The 18,671-nt window shown below is 43.5% G+C and overlaps 1 protein-coding gene across 2 annotated transcripts in view; it reads left to right on the top strand.

Moving 5' to 3' along the window:
- The window catches only part of caskin1 (CASK interacting protein 1), a 29,979-nt gene extending 11,308 nt beyond the window's left edge, over positions 1-18,671 (top strand). The window contains exons 2-24 of one of the 2 annotated variants that reach the window (XM_085933734.1): positions 1,255-1,306; positions 2,611-2,708; positions 2,771-2,916; positions 3,280-3,375; positions 3,456-3,586; positions 4,566-4,674; positions 5,067-5,175; positions 6,091-6,185; positions 6,989-7,106; positions 8,381-8,626; positions 10,339-10,443; positions 11,044-11,162; positions 11,681-11,762; positions 12,101-12,213; positions 13,368-13,478; positions 14,260-14,361; positions 14,477-14,615; positions 14,840-14,983; positions 15,115-16,235; positions 16,306-16,575; positions 16,934-17,558; positions 17,676-18,162; positions 18,239-18,671. In XM_085933734.1, coding sequence (XP_085789860.1) covers positions 1,255-1,306; positions 2,611-2,708; positions 2,771-2,916; positions 3,280-3,375; positions 3,456-3,586; positions 4,566-4,674; positions 5,067-5,175; positions 6,091-6,185; positions 6,989-7,106; positions 8,381-8,626; positions 10,339-10,443; positions 11,044-11,162; positions 11,681-11,762; positions 12,101-12,213; positions 13,368-13,478; positions 14,260-14,361; positions 14,477-14,615; positions 14,840-14,983; positions 15,115-16,235; positions 16,306-16,575; positions 16,934-17,558; positions 17,676-18,162; positions 18,239-18,335 — 4,715 coding nt within the window. In that variant the 3' untranslated portion in view covers positions 18,336-18,671. The remainder of the gene's footprint in view (positions 1-1,254; positions 1,307-2,610; positions 2,709-2,770; positions 2,917-3,279; positions 3,376-3,455; positions 3,587-4,565; positions 4,675-5,066; positions 5,176-6,090; positions 6,186-6,988; positions 7,107-8,380; positions 8,627-10,338; positions 10,444-11,043; positions 11,163-11,680; positions 11,763-12,100; positions 12,214-13,367; positions 13,479-14,259; positions 14,362-14,476; positions 14,616-14,839; positions 14,984-15,114; positions 16,236-16,305; positions 16,576-16,933; positions 17,559-17,675; positions 18,163-18,238) is intronic. The other variant, XM_085933733.1, reaches the window with a different exon arrangement.

Here is an 18,671-nt window from a genome sequence, read left to right as displayed (position 1 = left end):
CCACTCTATTCCATATCTGGCTGGTCGCTGAGTCTCAGTTGTGTCTTTGCACATTTCATCTAGCAGACTATTTGGAATTTATTTTTGTCTCTGCTATTTGTAGATCTGCCAAATTTGCTGCTTTAGGAATTATTTGTGCATCCATTTTTTTTTTTTTTTAAATATCTATGTTCTGATCCATAACATGTTCTTTATGAAACGGAAGGTTTAAAATTGTTAGAGGGGGTTGCTTAGTCTCTCTGACTTTGTCCTTATAAGATGCCTCGCATGCAGCCTGCCTGTGCCCTTATTTGATGACGTGAGTCATGTGGGGGCAGTCAGGTCCTTTTATGAGGCCAGACATGGAAGGGGTGTGGAAAAACAAATACACCACACACAGTAGCCAGCATGCAAGGAGACAACTAGACCTGTGTCACAAATACATCACGACAAAAAAAACAAAAAAACAATTATGTACAACACATTTAATTTGAGTAATATATTCATTCGTGTTGAACTATTTGTCTAATTTCATTGTGATAAGTGAAATGATGTTTAGTTTATCATAATCATCATTCGGAAATGTTATTGTTGTGAATTATTTTTTTGTCAAATCTTTTTGGAAGCCACCTCAGTACATATCAGCAGATCCTGTTTTTAAGTGGTGCTTTTGCATGAAGCATCCAGCCAGAAATAGCCAGTTAGGAAATGTATGTTCTGCTTCCAGTGGTGCTGGGAGCTGTCTCCTTTACAATAGAGTGCCTGTACCGCTTCCTGCACGCTGCAATGTGTGTGCGCGCGGGAATTTAATAGAATCCACAAGATAAAACGGATATGCAGATTTATAATCCAACAAGTCATATTTAAAAAAATAATGTCCTTTTTTTTTTTAACTTAAGAGCATTAAAAACAGCCTCTTTTTACAACATTGCCAAAAATTAGATTATTTTTTATTTGCCTCAGTGTTGCATGTATAGTAATTCTACCTAATATAGTTTCTGTTCCTGAAAGTGTTTGTCTGAATTTGCCTTGGGAATGTCTCACACACAGTAGAAGAATATTTTTAATGATATTACCATCATATACCCGAGGAAATGATGATTCATAGCTTATGAAAACTTGCCTTATTCTGACCTTGTCTGAGCCCTGGAGGAAGTGCAAGTGATGTTTACTAGCCTAACGACAAACAACCAAAGTGAACATGAGCTAAGCTATCCACCAACAATGATTATGCATTATATGCAAAAGGGAACTAATTTGCCCTTTATTTTCCAGAGCTGCTTGGGTCTGCAAAGAAAGTGAATGTCAACTTCCAGGATACAGATGGGTGAGTTCCATCATCAGTCTCCATGCCACTCTGTCAAGTTGGGAGTCATCCTGACATCACCCCTGCCCCCTCCCTCCATGTACTTCCTCTGGTTCCATTCATATAAAAGCTTTATTGTCCTAGTTAGGGAAAAGGCTGGAGGATAAGCCCGTATCAAATTCAAACTAGTATTTTTATGTACTATCTGTGGGTGAAAGTAAGGACTAATGCACTGCTATTATGATTTTAGTGGTTGTGTACATCTGTCCATATCTTTTCCCTTTGAGAGATTGCATGCGAGCACCATGTGGCTACGCGAGGATGTAAGAATAGCAAATATTTTGTCCTTCATAGAATAGATAGAAAATCACCACTTCAAGGCTAATAAACAAATGTATTGTCTTTATGTAGGTTATTCATGGACATCAAAAGGCTGTCAGAATATTGTGACACAGTTTTACAAAAAAAATAAAAAAAATAACACGGTGATCAAAGAATGGGAAACGGTGGAGGGGAAAAGCCTTAGGCCCAAGATTCATGGGAGGCAAGGAAAACGGGGATAAATATTGCACGGAATGTTTTACTACTTGGCAAAGGGAAGAGTACCCTTCCCCTTCCCCCATATGCACAAATACTAAAAGGAGCACACAAACAGTAAAGCATTGTGTAATGTATCCCGGCTTAACCCTGTAGGGGAAACTGAGGCTAGGATTAGGTTATGACACGTGCTTTTTACTCACTCTTCAGTGGGTCGTTACACCTGCAGCACGGGAATGAAGGGCGAGCGCAAGGTCAAATGATGCCCGCTTTGATATTCATTGGAGTTTTCAGCTATACGACGCAATTAGCCCCGGCTCAGCGATATTTCTTCAATAATGTCGTGCTGAATTTGAATGGAAGAGGTGAGCAGATGCAAAGAAGTAAAAAAAAAAAGAATAATGTGCCAAAATCGTCCAAATTCATCTGTGGCGGCCCGACGCAGATGAAAATTATACTCACTTTATTTATTTCGGGATCTTAATATAGTTCTTTTTTGTATTGGTTTCAATTATAGTCACTATTTATTTCTTTTTTGCCCCCAAATGATCCTTCCCACATTTGCCAACGCAACACCCCTTGCCTTTGCCCTATTTTCTAGCTCTGCTTTACGTGTTTCATCTTAATCCTCTCCTCCTAATGTATTTCCCACGCTAAGCTTGGGCTCCTATATGCACGTGTGTGCAAACGGTCTATATGCATATTCTTTTATCGATATGCACGTTTGGCCAACAACAGTCAACATCTTGATGATGGATGTGTAATTCACACGTTTGTGTCCTCCGTAGATTTTCCCCTCTACATCATGCAGCCCTTAACGGGAACATGGAACTCATCACTCTGTTGCTGGAGTCACAGGCAGCTGTTGACATCAGAGACCAGAAAGGTAAGTTGAACATATTCATGATCACATCTTTTTATTTGACACTTCTTGTATTTTTGTGCCAGGTATGCGGCCGTTGCACTACGCGGCCTGGCAGGGGAAGGCGGAGCCTATGAAGATGCTCCTAAAATCTGCTTCATCTGTCAATGTCCAATCAGATGAAGGGCAGATTCCTCTGCACCTATCTGCGCAGCACGGCCATTACGACGTGGTGAGTGACATCGTAGAACATTGACAAAGGTTTGGTAGGCGTGACCTTGTCCCGCAAAAAAAAAAAAAAAAAACGACAATACCAGAAGTACATTTGAAACCAATATGACATGATGCAAGACCATTTTCTTATTGGACTAACATTTATCAACCAGGGAAGCACAGATTTAAATATTGCCACCATTTATAAAAACAACTGTATTTTGCAAGGGATAATGAAAATGGCTCAGAGCCTCAGATCTTGAATAACTGCCACTTCCTGCAGGCTGCATGCGCTCATCATTGACATTCTTTTCCTCATGCATAATCCAGTATGTCGAGTATTGGGATCGAGCAAAACATTGCAAATATGTATTGTTTCCAGTCTGAAATGCTGCTGCAGCACCAGTCCAACCCGTGCATTGTGGACAATGCGGGCAAAACACCTCTGGACCTAGCCTGTGAGTTCGGCAGAGTTGGGGTATGGAACTTTTTTATTTTTTTAATAGCTACTTGCAGATATCTCAACGTAATCAGGAGACTTGTCGCTTTTTCATGCAGGTTGTCCAATTATTGCTCTCAAGTAACATGTGCGCTGCTCTGCTGGAACCCAAGAAAGGAGATACTACCGATCCCAATGGAACATCTCCTCTACACTTGGCTGCCAAGAATGGACACATTGACATCATTAGGTACAATCTGGACACACGATTCTTAATTCAAATCTTAATATTGGGTGTAGTTGAACATCGCTGCCACCTAGAGGACAGGAGTGGAACTGTAGCGCCTGGAACATTCCGATTATTTACGACCGGACAACCTCGTTGGAGGTCTGAGCTCTTCTGAGTGCATTTCTAATCAGAGAATGGCAGAATTTGCAAGAAAGTGCTCTTTGATTTAGTCATGTCAGTGTTAAATGTTCAACTGCAAAACAATTGTGCAGTTAATTTGCCTCTCAAGCAAATTGATGTGACGCTACAAGTGCTGTGTGTTTACGCCGACGCAATTTTCTGTGTTTGGACCTTGACGGAGGTGAAGGTGAGGAGAGAGAGATTGAAAACAAGTCAGGCATCCTTCAAGTTCTACTGCGTCTGTCTTGTTTTGGCTTCTTGCTGACTGTGGCACACTCTGGACTGATTGGCAATCAATTAGAGAAACAATGATTCATTCAAAAGAGCTGAACAAATTTGAGAAATCATTTTTTTTTTCTTCTTCTATAAAACTGTTGTCACAATTTAGACAGAGACACTAAAAATTCTGTCATAATTGATGGGGGGGGGGAAATCTCTCAATGTGACACGGATAAATGATGTTCATTAGGATGGCTGGCAACAGAGGACAATTAAAGACAGCTTCATTCATTTTACACACTAAATCAACTAATTATGTGGTGGGGGGGAATATCACACAAGGTTATTACAGATTAACAGACAAGAACTATTCTAAATGCCCGAAGCCACAATATTTAGATTGTATGTTTGAGATACTGTGTGTTTATTAGCATCAAATATGCAAATTTGTCGGGACAATGATAAGGTAACTATATTCACTGATCTTTTTTTTTGTTTGGGTTCATCCGTGGTGCCTCTCAGTTTTGTGTCACCCTCTCACATGTTTTTTTTTTCTTGCTCTTCCCACTCTTTGTTGGATCCGTCCACACTCCGTGGGCAGACTGTTGATCCAGTCGGGAATCGACATCAACCGACAGACCAAAGCGGGTACTGCCCTGCACGAGGCGGCCCTCTGCGGCAAGACCGAGGCCGTGAGACTCCTGCTGGAAGTAAGTGGGACTTTTCGTGTTCACGCTATACCTCAGTTGCTTCCAGACATCACCGGGACATTTGAAGCGGCTTTTAGGGATGTTTGGAGTGCATTTGATACGGTAAAGGATCAGTGAGAAGACATTTTGTCTTCGTAGAGGTTCATGAAAACTAACTTTTGCATTTACATCCCGTGAGGTGACCAATGGTGTTATGTGAATGTGTTATTGCTCTTTGACCTTTCTTGTAACGTGATCATAGTTAAAGCCCACAGCCCGTTGAGTTTAATGAACGGGCCGCTTCATCGTTTTTGAAATAACGCCTCGTGTTTTTCACCCGTGGAAATAGAATGAACCGCATCATGTGTTTGAAATTTCACTTAGTGCCAATTGTTTTGTCTTTCTGCGCGCAGAGTGGTATCAATGCTACGGTGCGAAACACATACAGCCAGACTGCGCTGGACATTGTCTATCAGTTCACTGCGACCCAAGCCAGCAAAGAGATCAAGCAACTACTCCGGGGTAAAAAGATGGATGGAGGGATGGATGGATGGAGGCATGGAGGGATGGATCAGATGAATCCATTTTTTTATTTGGTCTGCCAGTTTTTCCATAGGAAAATAATTCAAATACAATCAGAAAAGAAAAAATGTGAAATCACTGAACTGAGGTCTTGAGAGGTTTCATCATGATGATAATGACATATGTCATTGATGTCCCTGTGTGACATCATAAATGACACTTGACTCGGCATAAATCTATAATAACCCTGCCCCCCCCCCCTTAAACGAACATTATACAGCGAGGTTTGGATGAAGACCCAGAAGCACTTTCAAGCAGCAGCTGGATGACACAATGCAAAATAATTATATAGCAACTACAAAAACATGTCAAAACTCTCTAAAAGCTGAAAAAACATGTTCAAGTTAAAAGGTAAGAAGGGTTTGTTGAATGAAGGATAATCTTTTGAGAATTGCTCCAAACAACTTGTCAAAATGTGGCTATTTGGAAACAGAATGGAATGAAGTGCTTTGGTCATGAAGCACTGACTCCACAAGTGAAAATGCATTTCATTGTCTTAATGAGCAACGTTTTTTTTTTCCCTCCTACTCTTTGAGCTCTCCACATCCACATGTAGAAACCACTTGCTTAACTCATTCATTCTTATACAACTGACTTTGGTTGTCATGGTAACAAAGTCCCCCCTGGCGCCATTCTCCCTGTAATATATGGGGAATTTTTTTCTGAAATAGGACCGCACTCTAAAAATGAAAGAAGACATTTCATTTATTTATTTATTTATTTATTTATTTATTTATTTATTTATTTATTTTAATCAATAAAATGAAACCAATTCTTGCTATCATGGTACAGCCGCTTTACATTTTGTTGCTGTTGAACATATTGTTTGATTTTTGGTGTGTTTTGTGCACACAGAGGCGTCAGCAGCTCTTCAAGTTCGGGCCTTGAAAGATTACTGCAACAATTATGACTTAACCAGCCTGAACATCAAAGCAGGAGATGTCATTACGGTACAAACACACGCACAATGTCCAAAGACAAAATCAAAGTGAACATCCCCCTAAAAATCTCTGAAACTATTTACACTGGCCTACGGTAGGAATGAAAACACCTACTTTGAGGTTTATGAAATATTTCATGCTGGCACTGGGCCTAGGATTTAGGTCTGGTCATCTTTAGTTTGCAAGAGAAAATGAAAAGGCATTTATCAGCTTAACTGGCTGCAAACTGGTGCAGTCTTTTAATAAGAAGATGATTTTTTTTTTTTTTATAATTATGAAACAGTCTTCAAAAATGTACAAAAAGAAAAATGATAGATACGGATAAATAGATGATGTTATTATTTTGTTCAAGTTTTTGTTGTCCATTAAAATCTATGTTGGCTCTGCTAATTGGACAGAGAAGCATTTGAATCATTTAATCGGATCAATTCAACGAACAATATCTGTTCTTTCTTTTCAGGGAGCCAATTCAACATTTCAAATCCCATCGAATGTGTCGAGACGCTTATGTCACTGCGAGACCGGTTTTGTTTTTCGAATGACTTCCCTTTTTTGGGGTTGATTAATTCGCTAGAACGAGCCTATTCAGCATTTCTCATTGACTACGCGTACTTACTGCCTACTCCGGCATCATTCATGAATATTTATGATTGTTAGGGAAGCCGAGCGTTGCCTGATTTTTCCTCCCTAAGGGTCGAAGAACACAAATTGGCTTTTCTGCCGTCACAGACTCTTTAAAAACTCTCATTTCAACAATATTGGATTTTCAATTAGGATACATAAATAAAGACATGAAATACCTCCCATCCTAGGTGTTGGAGCAGCACCCTGATGGACGCTGGAAAGGCTGTATCCATGACAACCGAACAGGAAATGATAGGGTGGGCTACTTCCCCTCCACCATGGTGGAGGTCATCAGCAAACGAACAGGTGTGTGTGTGTGTGTGTGCGATTGGTAAATTGAAATTAGCGTGACCAAAACTAACCAGCTGAATAAAATGGAAAAAAAAAAAATCATAAAAAAAAAAATACGTTTTTTTTTTATTCTCAAGCATAAATGTCAAGCAGAAGGAAGCAAATCTGTTCACTCTATTCACGTCTCATGGCTTCGTAAAGAGAGAGAGAGAGAAAAAAAACGGTATTGGATATTGTCAGATCGGAATCACGTCACTGCAAATGCAATGTCAATGGACAGAATCATGCCAAATGTGGAAATAATAATATACTATAAGATAGAAACATGAGTAAATATGGTCGAAATCATCAATAAATGCTGATGGTGAACAGTGGCATAATGGTGCATGTGGACATACACAACTGAATGGTATGTAATATTTCATATCTTTGATGATTTGCTTCCATGTTTTATTTGCTTGCGGTGTTGACCGTACGTGTTAGTTACAAAGATCCCCGATTAACATTGGAGCACTTGCTGTCTAAATCCAATTCTGTAACACAATATATAATAAATCATCAGTTAAGTTTGAATTCCATGACAGGTAGGTTGACCAGGTGAGGAGTAGTAGAACATTTTGGCTCAGATCCATCCCATCATTTCACCGCACTAACAGAAGCCGGTGTCACTTTTTCAATGTGGATTGGTGTTTATTTGTTTTGTCTTCACTTGTCGGTGGTATATGTATCTGTGATGGTCTTCTTCATCTCAGATGTCTCATATTCTGTGGTCTCCTCTCATCAGCATCATTCACATCTTTGATACTTGGCTACTGATCACTATAGAATGTATGTGCAGGAACTTGATGCTAACAAAAAAAAAAAAAAGCTCATTTGAATTATTTTGGAATGAAGTGCGGTTGTCAAACTCAAGGCCCGAGGGCCAGATACGGCCCACCGCATCACATGATGTGGCCCGCAAAGACAAATTTTGCATCGACTTGCAACAGAAATATTGCTAGCAATTCATCTTTTTAAACCATTTGAACAGTTTTGAGTCGAACCAGTTTCGACGGTTCCTTTTGATGACCATTTCGTGACAAGATCAGCCACATTTGTTTGTCCCCTCCTCATGGTTTGAGTCTTAACGTTTGAGTCTTAAAGCATTCTTTGTTTATAATTTATTCCTTTTTTTCCTCCCTTTTCTTATGTTCCCTATGTCTCCTTTTTTTGTGGTTTGTTTCGTGGCGGTGGTTCACTGTTGGCTGGTTGTGTGTGTGTGTGTGTGTCGTCACGGTGCGTGTATCTAGGTTTGGCCAGCACAGTCATTTGCACTCAACAGTTTCAAAAGATACCGCTGGTTGCCCCGGCGACGGTTGCCCCCGCCAACGTGGTAGTCAACGGCAACGACACCACGTTCCATCAGATCCATATCCTGCCTCCACCGCCTCCTCCTCCACCACATTCCCATCAGCCACTGCTTCCACTTTTCACTTCCTTTGGCTATAACAGGTCGCCCGTGACGACCCCACAGGGAGACACCCCCACTGCCCCAGGTACACGCCCCCTTTTCACTATTATTACGATTATTATTCTTATCAAAACTTCAAGGGATGCTTTCTACTTCTCTACTTTTTACTGGAACCAAAATCCAATTGGCTATGAATTATTCAAGATTGGGTATTTCATCATTTCTAAGAAGGCATCCTTTAAAGTTTTCTGTTCTTGATCATTATTTATGTCGATTTATATGTTATTCATACTGACTTGCTTTGGTTTTTGTTTTCATTTCCCATTATTGAAACCTACATCATTACTTAACACATTCCCTGGAGTCCATTAGAAAATTATTATTATCATCATGATGATTATTGTTGATAGTGTTCCCAAACAAACAAAGAAAGAAAATCATAAATTCAATGATAAGGTTTTAGTTTTATTTTATTGAGGTTAAACTCAATAAATTGAGTCGCAGCATCTAATTTTGCAACACACTTGTGTTCAGTTTTTTTTTTTCTGTTTTCCTTTTCTTTTTTTCTTTTTTTTTTAAGTAGTTTGAGCAGTTTCTTTTTTTCCCAACCACTAGTCCAGCCCGACACAACCCACACAAACTCACAACAATACAGAAGCAATGTGAATTACACAACTTCAAAATTGAAGCCACTGAGTCGAAGGACCAAAAAGTTGAAGTCAGTGATAAAGCATTCGGTCGTGACTGTACACACGCAAATATTTGCAAGGGAGACATTTTGGGGGAAAATGTCATGGATTATGCAACAGACTTAAGAATAAAGTTCACAAATGTCACCCAAAAACTTTGAGAAGTAAGGTGTTTGCTGGCCTGAAGTTTTTTTCAGATCATTTTGATTCCTCCAGGATTAATTCAATTATCTGAAATCTTGTACTGCATGAATCAATTCATCACTGAGATCTTTTGATGGAGGGATGCAAAATGGCCACAAGAAGGAGCTGTGTGATTTGATGTTGAAGAAAAGAAGAAAAAAAAAAAAAAAGAACTTGTGCAATGTTTATTTCTCTGGCGCACTTGTTAGTCACACATTTAAACCATTTATAAACGATTCAGATGCTTATAATGGTTTATGACACTCTCCAAATGCATTCTGAAAAGGTCGACATATATAATCACAAATGGATGGCTGTATTATATATGTACGTGTATGTACACGATGGCACTTGTATATACACAGAAAATCATGTTATGAATGTTTTTTTGTACAATGCTTTTATACATGTTATCATATCTATATTCTGTATTTTTTTCTGTGTTGGTGTGTGTGACTGCGTTCTGGGAGTGCAAGTGTGTGTGAGAGAGAGTCTGGTTTGAAAAATATTAAGATGGAGACAGAGCACAGAAAGTTGGCCGTGGTTTGGATTTTTAGAGGCAAATTAATAATAATATTCATTTTTTTTCACCTTCAGATATGGACTAACAAGAACATTTGCAGTCATAAAAAAGTCAGCATGTAATATTGTGTACTGCTGGGTTTTTTTTTTTCATCATATGATCCTGACCTTCTCATAATTATCGACCAATTTTAAAGCTTCAATAAGTCATCACGTTTTCTTCAGGTTTCAACGGAGCACTTAACAAAACTCAAATTTGCTCCACGGGCAAAAAGTCTCCACGTTATGGCTAATATGGTTCCATGTGGAGCTGTATAAAAAAAGAAGTCGTAATGCTGACAAGTCCAAAAGTTTCCCCAATTTGAGCCCAGTTAGCAGCTAACGGTAGTGTCCTGTGTTGAAGGTTGTCGTGGCTCAGAGGCAAGTCCTCACAGCTCCCCCACCACGTCCTGTGGGCCCCACGGAGGCTCCAATGAAGAGATCTGGGTACTGCGCAAGCCTGTGGCAGGTAACTGAGCCGCACTGCGCTGAGCCCGCCCTCCCTCCCTCCAAAAAAAAACAAAAAAAAACAGTCATCAAACAGTATCTGCTGCCCATTCAAAAATCATTTGCCTTTTGAAAGGTCATCAGATGCTCTTTGACCTGAGCAAAATCATGTCCCGCTGTCCTTTCCATCATTAGCTTAGCTAAAGTCGTTGACCTTTATGTTTGGGACTGTAGCCATATGCATTTTGGTCTGTGGCGTGTGTATGTATGGAGGTCAAGAGAACCAGAAGACTCCAACAAATGAAAGTGCAGTGTAGTGTGCGCCTGTGTGTGTGTGTGTGTGTGTATGTGGTGTGTACAACAAGTGTGTCTTTTTCACTCCCAAATCACTCAAGTGTTTGTCCAGTCCATTCCATCTCATGCTACCTAGTGCATTTGAAAGGAGAGTCAGCGATTATCACCTTGCTCTGGGATATCAGCCAAACGTGCGTGCATCCATATTTGTGTGGCATGCATGCATTTGCGTGCAATGAAGTATGGTTTGGTCTTTTTGCATGCATATGAATGCATCTTCGTCCCTGTGTGTACGTGTGTGTTTGTTGTGTACGTGGGTGTATTGCAGGTGGGGACCGAAGCAGTTTAGGGAGTTCTGGAAGTGTGACCAGTGTGAGGTCATCAGGGAGTGGTCAGAGTGCTGGAAGCGCTGCACATATCCTCCATGCACAGGCTGAAGGAGTTAAGGTATTAATGATCTTCACTTTTTTTTTTTTTATTGTGTCCGAAATGTGTTTGCTGGGCCTTTTGCCTTTTTCCAAACACGTCAGTGATACCTGAGGGTTATTATTTTCAATAGCTAATCAATCATTATCAGCCTCGTGCTAAAGTGCTTTCAAATAAAAAAAAAAGAGAAATATTTTTGATGATCCTTTCTACCGTTTTTATTTTGTTGTTTTGGTTGCTGAGCTAATATTTGAGTCTGCTGAAAGGCAAGATAAAAGAAGAGTGAGTCCAAATGAATGCTAATGATGCTTCGGCCTTTGACTATGATGTCTTCATTAAAAGCAAACTGGTTCATTCTCAGAGCAGATGGGCACAAATGAGCCAATTACAAATGCAAATGTGAGACTAGACTGGGTCTAGTTCCACTCCCGATCCATCAAGAATTCCATCGTATAATACGGAACAATATGTATCAAATAGTAGATCAAGTATGTTGCTGTCAATATCTCATCCACACTGTGCTACGTCGTCTTTTCCAGCTTCTAGCCACGGTGTTGTCTCAATCTGCCAAAGCCAAGGAACATTTACTGGAGCAGTCCAAGTCTGTAGACCAACCTACAGGTAATACAATCAAGATATAGCTGACTAGATGAATTATGTTCTGTGTTTTATTGAAGGAAGTCGAGTCTCGTCAAATAATCACAAAACATCTCAAAAGGCTTCACGTGGCCACAGAAAAGTTTCCGTCACTCAAACTCGTTAAATAGCTGCCCAAAAAAAAAATACAAATTCTATACATGCAGAAACACACCAATATATCCAGACAGACAGATGGCCAAGGCAGGGAATGATGTAGGAGGGAAGAATCTGATTTGCAATCAGTCATATGTCATTTAGAGCCACATGGTAGGGGAGATCTTTTCAACCCAGCCAATGGTATCTGGCTCTCTCCCTCCCAGTAGGTTCTGCCAGTTCCTCTCGGACATCGAGCCTATCGGGCTGTCCTCTTCACGAAGCGCCGCCTTATGATGCCACAGCGGGCAGGAAAGGGGAGGCGCCAGGCGAAGGGAAGGTAGGACAATCCCAAAGTCCGTACAGATTTCCTCCCCTCTCTCTCTCTCTCTCTCTCTCTCTCTCATCCAAACACACAGCACAATTAGAAACATGATGAGGACAATGTAGCCCCTCAGTCAATTTGACCACAACTGACACACACACATCCACACACATCAAGATGTCCCAGCGGTTTCTCTCGCAACTGGCCTCATCCGTGCTGCGACTTTTCGGATGTGGCCATGACACGGTGAGTGGGATGTAAATCTCTGCATGGGAGCCATTCTGTCTTGGCTCTTTATTATTATTATGATTTTTTTTTTTCCATCCACTCCTTTTAGTTAAAGCTACAGTTTTTTTCCCTTTTCATCTCCGTACCAAGCTGATCACTGAAAGGGGCACAAGTGGTGTGTTTGTGCGTTTGCGTGCTGACGCGCAGCGTGGGCACATTAGCTCACGGCAAGAGGTGTGAAATGGGACTTGTGTGGGCTCACGTTGAAGGTCACTTGTTGTTTAGTAATTATTTCAAGGTGGTATGCCAAACGGAGATTTCTGGCTGTTGTCAATTGTTGGGTAATCATGTGTGGATGAGTGTGTCTTTTTCTATGTGTGTATGTGTCATGTTCTAAGGACCATCTGTTAGCGCAGTCCCTAATAATCTTGTAACCCGTAGCATTCGCCGTTTCATCGTTTGGCTGGCGGGCGCAATGAAGATGTAGAAAATGGTTCATCTAGGAAAGATGGAAAAATGAAAAAACGGAATTCAATGGTAAAAAGGACATGAAACCTATTGAATACAAATTTGGAAGTGGATTTCATTCATGTGAATGAAATAAAGTAGTGAATGTATTTTTTTTTTAAAATACAGTTTGACTTTTAATTTGGACTTTCCAAAACGGAGTCTTTATCTTTAATTCACCATTCCATCATCTTAAAAAAAGCTTTATAAATACTAAATAATACATTTGGCCCAAGGGCTGCAATAACTCTAAAAATATTTCAAAACGGCTCTTCGCTGGGTTATTAAAATTCGACTAATAATCAATCCGTGTACGTATTTGGGATATTGTCAACGGGCCGGTCTTTGTTGTCATTTGCGGTGGGCCCTGCCGAGACAAAGCGGCTGACATGGAACTTGTGACAGTGCCCTCCTTCCTATCTTCTCTCCTGTAGAGCTCAGAGGCAGTTGTCCAATGGCTGAGCGACTTTCAGCTGCAGCTCTACGCTCCCAACTTCCTGGGCGCTGGGTATGACTTGCCCACAATTAGCCGAATGACCCCCGAGGTAAGGCAACTTGGACCCCCGTCGGCGGTCCCGGCGTCCTTCCGAGGACACAGATTGAATTTGTGCCGTCCTCATGGTTAGGATCGTGCATGTTTTGAATATGCACATTTCAATGAGTCAAATGTGCCTCTTGCCAAGCCTGCCCTGGTGTGACCCTTGACCCTGGTATTGACCTGCATCCCTCTCTGACCCTTGGTTGTCTTTCTATGTCACCCACACATGCACAAATTGGTGTCCAGCATGCGAGAAAGCCACTGTCACAAATGTCCTTTATCGCTAGTTGGAAACATTTGCTATGTTCAGATGTTGTGATGGACAGAGGTGGAAGATGAATGGAGTCTTTTTCAAATTGGTGCGCCGCCACATGTCAACACATTTAAGCATTTGGACATGTAATGTGCTAAATAAGTGTATTTTTAAAAACTAGTTGGTTGATGGTTGGAAAGGTGCTCATATAGCATTTGGATGGAAATCCAACATGTCGACAGTGTGCTTGTGTGTGTGTGTTTTCAATATTGCTGTTTGTTGAGATTATTTCTTGTACCCAGTACAGTGATCTATCTAAAACGTCCAAATAATTAGTCAATATATCAGTTTTTTTTAAAATATGAGAACAATAAATCTCTTTTTTTACTGCTCTCACTTTCCTTGCATTTTTGGGGATTTTTAATTTTTTTTCGACTCCATGCGCTCTCACTCACCCTCTTTCTTGCTCTCTTGCTTTTGAAAACCCTTGCGTGTGACTGAAGTATATTACTTGAGTGTATTTTGTGTTTTTTAGGATCTGACAGCTATCGGAATAACTAAACCGGGTCACAGAAAGAAGATGACAACGGAGATTAATAAAATGAGTGTCACCGAGTGGCTGCCTGATCAGAAACCTGTGAGTGCACTCAAACACACACCATCTTGGAAAACAACATAAACTGAATCATGAAAAAAAAAGTTTCTGCTAATGTAGAAAATCTGTGCGTGTCATTGAATTCATTTTCCTATAGGCCAGTCTTGGAGAGTGGTTGTGCGCCATCGGTCTGAGTCAGTACCATCAAGTATTAGTGCAGAATGGTTACGAGAACATCGAATTCATCACAGACATCACTTGGGAGGACCTGCAAGAAATCGGCATTACCAAACTGGGTGAGATATACTGTCATGGTGTTTGACTTTCAAGGGTTGTTATTTACCATTGACATAATTCTGGCCAGAACAATGAAACAAACACAGTACGCTCATTTTAAATTAAAATGTTGCTATATTTGAATGATGCCAATGATTCAGGCCATCAAAAGAAGAAACGCAGTGCGCTTATTCAATCCGCTTCTTGGCGTGGTCATTTGAAATAAGATATGTCAATGGTTCAGGGCATCAGAAAAAGCTAATGTTGGCGGTGAAGCGACTAGCTGAAATGCAGCGCAACTCAGATGGGCGTGGCTCCCTCAGAAAGAAACCCCCACCAATCACACAGCAGCAGGAAGTGATGTCATTGGAAAGCCCACCTCCGGAAGGTGAGTTAAAAGGTGTTACATTGAACAAATTAGCTTGTCAACTTAGTCTCAGCATTTTGTATCTTGACCCAACCAATTCACTCCCAAGTTGTTCTTTTCCAAAAATGCCGCTGTACCTTTTGTCTATCTAGATGTGATGTCTCCAAAAATGACCACCTTCCAGGACAGCGAGTTGAGTAGCGAGTTGCAGAATGCCATGAGTCATTCAGCTCAGGAGGTCAAACCACAGCCGGCGCGTAGTCTCAACAAGGATCCTGATGAGTTGAACTCTGGAGGAGGACCGCCTAAGAAGGAGGCCAGGACAATGAGGCAGCAGAGCAGCCAAGGAAGTAACTCCTCCCACAGGAGCAGCGTGTCTTCTCAAGGCAAACACCGTCACTCCCATTCCCATTCCCATTCCCAGCCCGCACCTCCCTACACGCCCCCTCACACTCCAACCAAGACCAGGACGTCATCATCTTCTTCCACTTCCTCCGTCCAGAGCACGTCCTCCCCCCAGTCCAAACACAGGGTCTCCCCCCAGTTCATCCAAGGTGAAACTCCTCTCTCGCCACGCTCGCACCCTCCTCACTCTCCAAACCATCGCGGCGCTCCGGTCCAGTCCCCTCAGCAGAATCAAATCTACCATCAGAACCACCCCCACGAGATCGGGGATTGTACGCAAGCGCAGGCCGTCCCGTTCCTCTGCCTCCCGCCCGAGGCTGAGCTCGCGGACGGCGACCAAGCAGATCTCCAGAAGAAGCCGGCCAACAGTCTCAACCGGCGGCACGTGGCATCGGATGGCGAGTGTGACGAGAGGACTGGAAGAGGACGGGGTGGCGAAGGCCAAGGCTCAAACGTTCGAGGAGAAAGTGTCAAATACGCCACGGTCAGCCACGGCGTCAACCGCAGCCACTCTGTCCGCAACCAAGACAAAAGTCTTACTCGCAACCAGCCGCAGTCCATCACTCTGCGCCAGAAGAAGAAAGGTCCTCCCCCGCCACCTCCCAAACGCTCCAGCTCGGCCATATCCACCTCTAACTCCAACTTGACGGAAGGCAATGCGCCTTTGCAAGTGCTGACTACCACTGATGGGATGCTGGATGTGCCTTATCACCAACAACGGCGAGCCAGCGATTTGGGAGTATCTGTCGAAACGGGAGCTGTGGAGACAAACAGCATGGGAAGTGTGAGGAGCATCGCCGCCATGCTGGAAATGTCTTCTATAGGGGGTGGAGCCAAAGGGATGGCCCTGCAAAAGAACTTCTTGCAGGTATGGCATATCCTCCGTGAGAGAAAGTCCATGAACGTGTGACCGAGCTTTTCTTTTCTTTTCTCCTCAGGCCGGGAAAACCCGCGAAACAATCGGTCTGGACGGCCAAGTGGTGAACCGACGACGGACCATTAGCGGGCCCGTCTCTGAACTGGTGGCAGCGGCGAGGCGCGACCAGCCGACACTGTCTGTCATCTCCCAGCCTGAATCCTCCCCGCCTCCCGTAACTTCACCCTCCCCCAATCCAAGCCCCGGAGGAAGTGGGAGTTCTTCGGAAAACCTGCCGTTTGCCGAGGAGGGAAGCCTGACCATCCGCCGACAAGGTCGAGGAGAAGGACAGGTAGCTATCTATATAGATTCATATTTTTGTGTTTGTATCTGTCTGTCGCTCTCTCTCTCTCTCTCTCTCTCTGTCTCTCTCTCTCTCCATCCCTCCATCTCTCTCGCTCTCTGTCACTGGTATATATACTTCAAATTACAAATGCGACTTCTAACCTAAGCTAAGTTTTTCAGCCAATGACAAGAAAGGTTCCAAGATAAAAATATTCAGAGGCTCACTTTCACTCTGATGTTTGAAGTTTTTTTCATGTTGTAATGTTTCAAATCCGTAGACTCAATGTTGTAATCCACCAATTTCATTGTTTTGACTGTGCAAAAAAAAATGACCTCTTGCCACGAATGTATGAATTTTCCGTTAGTGTGTATTTTGTGTCTGCCTGCAGGGTGACGGCGAGGGCGACGGCGGCTACACTCAGGAGGACATGGCCCGGGTGGAAGCCACGGCAACCTTAAAGCGCCGGCCCCGCAGCTCCAAGACCCACCCCAACGGCTCGGGCTTCACCCTCCAGGAGTCGTCCACCGTCAAACGGAGACCCAAGAGTCGCGACAAGGAACCGGAGGGATACGCAGTCCTCGCCGGGCCCAACGCAGATCCTCCGGGTAGCGGACCAGCCGACACCCCGCGACCGATACTTTACCAGAACGGTACAGCCACCATGAAACGCCGCCCAGTGTCTGACGCCGGTGTGACGGAGCAGCCCCATGCGCAGCCCCATGCGCAGCCCCATGCGCAGCCCCATGCGCAGCCCCAAGCACAGCCCCAAGCGCAGCCCCAAGCACAATCCCAAGAGACTGCCGCTCCTCGAAGGGACAGTTTGGACAAAGGCCTTCCAGAAGAAGCTCCAGTGAAGAAACCAAAACCGCCCGTCTCCCCGAAGCCAGCCATGGCCCAGATCAAGAGACAAGGAGTCCCGCAGAACAGCCCACAGACAGCCTCCAACAAGAGAGTCCCTCTCCCGGGACCGGGGACACCTGTCAGTCCAGGTATGTCCTCATTTGCTGTAAACTAGAACACACTGTGAACTTTGATCCTTATTTGAAGCCGCCTGGGGACCGGAGCAGATTTCCATTCTAACCTCTTGCTCTCTCTTCTTCTCTTAGTGGAAGGAAAAAAGATCCCCCCTCCGGTCTCGCCCAAACCCGCCCCGCCACCCACGGCGCCTAAGCCAGCCAAATTGATCCACTCGGTGACCAGCCCCCCTTCCCCGTCCTCGCCCACCCCTCTGGCAAAACTGCACCCGGCGGTGGGCCGGCAGAGCAGCTCGCCGCCTTCGCTTCCCAATTCCAACACCCCCAGTCCACCAAACGTGAAGCTCCCCAGCCCGTCGGCACAAAGTCCGCATACCCCGCAGACGCCCACCACGCCGCAGACCCCCGCCACTCCCAGCCCGCCAGTCAAGCCTCCTCGCTCCTCCATCGGCGGCGTATCTGTGGACAGCGGGATGACGGCGGTAGGGATGAATACGCCCGTGTCCTCCGCCGCAGACTTTGCTGTGGATTCTTTGGTGCATCAAAAGCTGGAGGAGACCAGCGCCTCGCTCGCTGCCGCCCTGCAGGCCGTGGAGGACAAGATATTGCGGCAGGAGGAGTGAGTAGTGCCCAACTCAAACAATAAAGCTCAGTCAAACTAGTGGTAACCATGTCATTTTTCTGTGCCCGCCCAGTTCCGTGACAGAGCAAAAAACCACGGTGAGCATTCTGGACGACATCGGCAGCATGTTCGACGACCTGGCCGACCAGTTGGACGCCATGTTGGAGTGACTCAGATGGCACAATGGGCAATCGGGCTCTCCATCTCTCTTCCTCGTCATCCTTTGCTCGTGGACTTGGCATTCTTCCTGCGCCATCTGTCCGTCCAGCGCTGCTCTGGGAAGCCTCTCGTCCTCCTCTACAGGCAGAGAGAGGGAAAAACAATTGAAAGAGAGTGAGGAGGAAGAAGAACGCCTGCAATCAAAATAGGTGTCATCCTTTCCACTTGTCAACCAATAAACTCAACTAATAGTGATTGAAAAAGCAACCATCGTATGGTATGTGTACATTCTAAGCATGGAGAGTTTATATCTACTGAAAAAGTCCTGCATTAGCACAGTGAGATAT

Source organism: Syngnathus leptorhynchus, chromosome 16 (assembly GCF_054491065.1).
Source record: "Syngnathus leptorhynchus isolate UIUO chromosome 16, UIUO_Slep, whole genome shotgun sequence".
NCBI classification, from domain to species: Eukaryota; Metazoa; Chordata; class Actinopteri; order Syngnathiformes; family Syngnathidae; genus Syngnathus; species Syngnathus leptorhynchus.
The sequence above is the reverse complement of the archived record's forward strand: the minus strand, read 5'-3'. Positions and strand labels throughout refer to the sequence as shown.